Source organism: Pundamilia nyererei, unplaced genomic scaffold (assembly GCF_000239375.1).
Source record: "Pundamilia nyererei isolate P.nyererei 1_Seehausen unplaced genomic scaffold, PunNye1.0 scaffold00049, whole genome shotgun sequence".
NCBI classification, from domain to species: Eukaryota; Metazoa; Chordata; class Actinopteri; order Cichliformes; family Cichlidae; genus Pundamilia; species Pundamilia nyererei.
Window position 1 is genome coordinate 2,270,300 of NW_005187450.1, and position 4,873 is coordinate 2,275,172.

General features: G+C 42.6%; 1 protein-coding gene across 5 annotated transcripts in view; it reads left to right on the forward strand.

Moving 5' to 3' along the window:
• Positions 1–4,873, forward strand: part of LOC102206573 (forkhead box protein J3) — a 73,492-nt gene that overhangs the window by 52,076 nt on the left and 16,543 nt on the right. For 4 of the 5 annotated variants that reach the window (XM_005732975.1, XM_005732974.1, XM_005732977.1 and 1 more), the window contains one exon: positions 2,469–2,726. In XM_005732975.1, coding sequence (XP_005733032.1) covers positions 2,469–2,726 — 258 coding nt within the window. The remainder of the gene's footprint in view (positions 1–2,468; positions 2,727–4,873) is intronic. The other variant, XM_005732976.1, reaches the window with a different exon arrangement.

Below are 4,873 nucleotides of genomic sequence, written 5' to 3' on the forward strand. Positions count from 1 at the left end.
ACCACCACCACCACCACCACCACCACCTTTATAAATTCAAACAGTTTAACACTGGTTTCATAGCCGGCATTCCACTATTAACCTCCACCACACACTCCTACTCTGTTGTGTTTTAATAAACAAACAATCTGTTGTTCCGCATATCTGCGTTTTACGGCTCGCTCAGTCAAATGAGTAAAGGCAATTAAGAGTAAGAATTCAACAGAAGGGGGGGGAAAAAACTCTCAAACACATCTGTAGTCGAGCAGAGCAAAGGGTTCTGCAGCTTTGATAGCAGCTAATTAGATTGGTTCTAAAGTTTGCGAAGCATCTCGCTAATTGCTTCCTGACGCTTTCAGGTCACTAGGCCTCCTCCCTCTTGGACACCCCACCAGTGCACCAACCTCCTCTCACCTTCTCTCTTCTCCCTCTCGCGCTTTCTCTCTCTCACTTTTTACTCCTGATACACATCAACAAATCTTCTGTAACCAAGGAGATTGATACGCTCTGTTGACCCCCGCAACTGCTGCCTGGATTCACCCTCTGACAAGGTCCCCTTCAATTTGTGGTCAGGGTTGTACACAGAGTACAGATAAGACAATGAGAATATAGATGGTGGGGAAGAAAACGGCACTGCGCTGAGATCTAAAAGGAAAATGAGGAAGAAAATGGATTTAGCGGATGCTTGAAAGGGTCCCTTAAGTGTGAGGCTTAGCAGGAAACGGTGTCAGTAGTCATTGTATTTGAGAATTTGAGTCATCCAGACAGAGGAGCTCATCGCATCTACAGCGAGTCCAGGACCGCACACCGCATTGCTACGGGCTCAGGCAGTGCCACCATCCTGAATTACAGGTCACAGTGAAGCAAATATGAACCTTTTCTAAAGAGCAAACGAGTGAATCAACAGCTGGGTCAACTTGTGAAGTCTCATTTTACAATCTGGCTTTCAAAATTATGCTGCCCTTTCCCTTTTTGCCATCTTAAAATCTTAAAGAGAACCCTGTTATTATTCCCTTTAAATGCACCCGTACGGTAAATTAGGAAAGAGGAACACAGCCGTGGTAAAATCATAGATAAAAATGGAGCTTTGATTTGCAGTACTGTAAATACAGTTAAGGCAATGAAAGCATTGACTATACACACAGCAGAGGGGAATAAAGAGACTGAATGAAAAATACTCTGCACTCGGTGGTGCACTCATCGATTCGCTTTTTATCAGTGACAAAAAGTTCTGAAGAGATCTTGGAGTGATAGCAAATAAAGGAAAAGGTAAACACGACTCAAACAAATGTACCAAAGGAAGGTAACCTTCGAAGAGTCCACCTTACTTTATAGTTGGACGTTGTACGTCCTTGGAAGAGCCTTTTACATTTAAGTAGTCACAAAACCGGGAAGCGGACAGCCGAGGTCCAGAAACGCTGCAGCATCATTTGAAAATTTAATGAGGCAGCAACCGACATAAAGCTTCTTCAGTGTCGATGATGAAAAGGAATTCATAGGTAGAGGTGAAGGAGAGTGTGTGTGTGTGTGTTTGTGTGTGTGAGGGATGAGTCAGAGATTCATATGACAAATCAGACAGGAGAGACACCGGGTGACGTAGCCAGGCTGGCTCGCCAAAACCTACAACCCCAATCAGAGATGATGGGTATCACCAATACTGATTATCCTTGTTAACCCAGGCTTTCTGTTTCACGCACTGTGTGTGCCCTCATAAAAGGGCTTGTTTGAAGCCTACTTAAATCAAAAGCATTATCAGATGAATGGCTGATAGAGATCTATAAAGAATATATCAAAATATAATGGCAGAAGCCCGCACTGGTGCTGCAAATAAGGCAAGAGAGCAGCTGGCAGAAAATCGTTAATCTTGTGAATTCATAAGTGAATCTATTTATTTTACCACCCAGTGCTGACATTTATGTCTAAAGTTACAGCTGCAAGCTACAGGGGTGCCAGTGCATTCGCCTCTGATGCCGTCCCACAGCCTGATGGCAAAGATGTGGAAGTCTGCTGCCAGATCAAAGTGAAATCAAATTTATTGATACATTATTCTTGCTGATAAATAACCTCCACATAAACCAATCAGTTTTCTGATCCGAGCTGCAATTCCTGCAGTGTAAAATGGACTTGGATTCAACGAACCCGTATAATTCCTTTGGTGGTATTGCGATGTATAAGACATATTCCTGCTACTGAGAATCCATAGCAGTGGTTGTGCATGTGTGATTGAATAGGAGGCTAATAGCTGTGGGTGACATACCAAGGCATGTAGGTGGTTTAAACAATTGACTGACAATAATTTAGAAATGGCAACGTGAAAGTAATCCACATCCACTTTAAAATGAGTTCAAGAGAGCAAATCTGAACATGTTGTTGAAGGAGAATCTTTGGCTTTATTTGGTTGAGCTGTTATAGTGGAAAAAAGGTGTCTTCTCCATCATTTTTGCCCCATTTTTTAAAGTTTCATGTGTCTTTATGTTTTTTTCCCCAAGCAGGTTTGATGAGTATGCCCGGTGACTCGGGTCAACAGGCCCGCACCGCCTGCTCCTACCAGCACTCTCCTGGTGGGGGAAGCGGCAGCGGCCACCACCACCAACACAACCATGGCCAGACATCGCACCACCCTCACCACTCTCACGTCTCCCCTCACTCCACCCACGGTCAGCACCAACAGCACTCTGGTCACTCTCAGCAGCACTCGTCTCTCTCCCACCAGCAGAGTCACGCTGTGCAGGCCTGCCCCACAACAGGTGAGAACAGGTTTACAGACAAAGGGCATTACAGCATGTGTAGGATCTTCGGTGTCGCCTACTGGTGCACAACATCAGGAAAAACATGGGCAGACTTTAGCAACTTTCTAACAGGGATTGAATAATACTTTGCCAATCAGAGTAATAATAATAACATCAATACATCAGCTTGCACTGAACATACCAGGTCTTTAAATTTGAATGTGAAAGCTTTCTTTTAACGATAACATGAATGTTCACTAACAAAGCAACACGAGAGTCCCTTTGATTGTAGTTAATTACTCTGGGAGAGAGGTTACAAAGGCACAGATACTCATTGAGGTGAAAGGCAATTCATGTACTTTAAAAAACCCTTATCCTTAATTACCATAATTTGTTTCAAAATCACAGAATTCAGTTAATTCGGAACAAATTTACTCAGAAACCACAGACAAAAGATGCTTTATATCCCAGTTTCCATCAACATCTGGGGAAGTTTGTGCAGACACTGCACAGGAGCAGGAACTGCTTATATGATGTGCTTAATATACACAATATAGACCTGACCACTGGTGTTTTACCTTCACAGCCCCCTCATTTAGGATATGGATAACCATAATTCTTTGTAAGATCTATTTCTGGCATTTTAGCCTTTATTGAAAGGGCAGGAAAGCAGGGGGAATGACCTGAAGCACATGGTCTCGGGTGCATTCAGACTCAGCTTCTGCAGCAGCCTTTCGGCATGAGGTCCTGCTCAACCAAGTGAGCTATGCTGGCATTGAGTATAAGCGAAATTCTTCTGGCCTGGTGAACAAGTGGTTATATTACACCAAAAGCAAACCTTCCTCACTATTACCGTTCACATTATGTTTTCCAAGAAACAGAAAACCAGTAATCTCAGCGTCCTCGCAGCAAGAAAGTTCCCCCTGCTGCCCTTGTGCCCTCGGCTTTCACCTACATCCAGAGTCATGCTTGTCAGGTTAGCTGGTGATTTTAAAGTGGCTGTAGGTACAATTGTATGCCTCTGTGTGCAGGGCGTACTCTGTGTCTTAACAGCTGGGGATTAGCTCCAGCGCCCCTTCAACCCTAAATTAGATAAACAGTTAAAAAAGAAATGGATGGCTTGATGCTTTTAGACATGGGGAAACAGGCAGTTAAAGAAATAATAAAGTTGTTTGCTTATCATTTGAAAATGGGTTTAAAATGTAAAACATGTGCAACAGTAAAAGAAAAAGAAAAGCAAAATATGTTTCTTTTTATCTGGCGTGACTGTGATTAGCAGTGGGGGAGACCACCTTCAGGGTTGAAATGACAAAATTATGAAAATATTGTCCGGTGTTCTTTTCATTCCGATGCCGCTGTAGAAGAGAAGACCTCCTATTACCGAGACTTTCACTTTGAAAGCCCCAATGCTATTTCTCCAGTTTCTCTGCTTTTCTAATTCTCCTGAAAAGACCATACAAAGCTCAAAGTATAGCTTCACATATATAGGCGCACCAAAACACTGATTCAACATTGCGATTTCCAAGGCCACATTGGTGTAACTGCAGTTCACCTAACACATCAGAATGGCACATCTGTGTACGCGGGCATTGGATTTGTATTGTATTCTTTCCTCTATAAGGTCCCAAAGTGTTTGATTTTTATGAGGCTGAGCTGATACAAACAGGCTTCTCCAAATCTTCACGAGGCTTTTCCTACTCATATTCCCAGTCTTTGTGTGTTTTTTTTCTCTTCGTGTCTCTGCAAGAGAGCTCTCAGGCCAGTGGAAAAGCCTATTTAGACATTATTTATCTAGGTTAGTATTCCCCACAACCAAGCTGAGGATGAATGAAAGCAACCTCTCTGTCTTTGATCCACGGCCTGAGAATGTATTGTTGTTTGGGTTGTGGTGGTGAAGGCGCTGAAAAGAATCTTCTTTCTTTTGCCTCACAAGCAAAGCTATGACTGGATTTTGTTGTCTTTCTTTTTGTGTGTAAACTCATGCCACCTTGTGGCTGTTTGCAGAACAGACAGATCTTTTTAAAGTGAATTAGTTTACCAGTTTGGGATCATCTAACAGTGTTGTGTTCTTCAGTATCACTGCAGATAACCAATGCTGTTTTATATCTGGGATAAATCTTTTGAAACACGCAATTTAAAGACACCATATTTGGTTTATTTTGAGA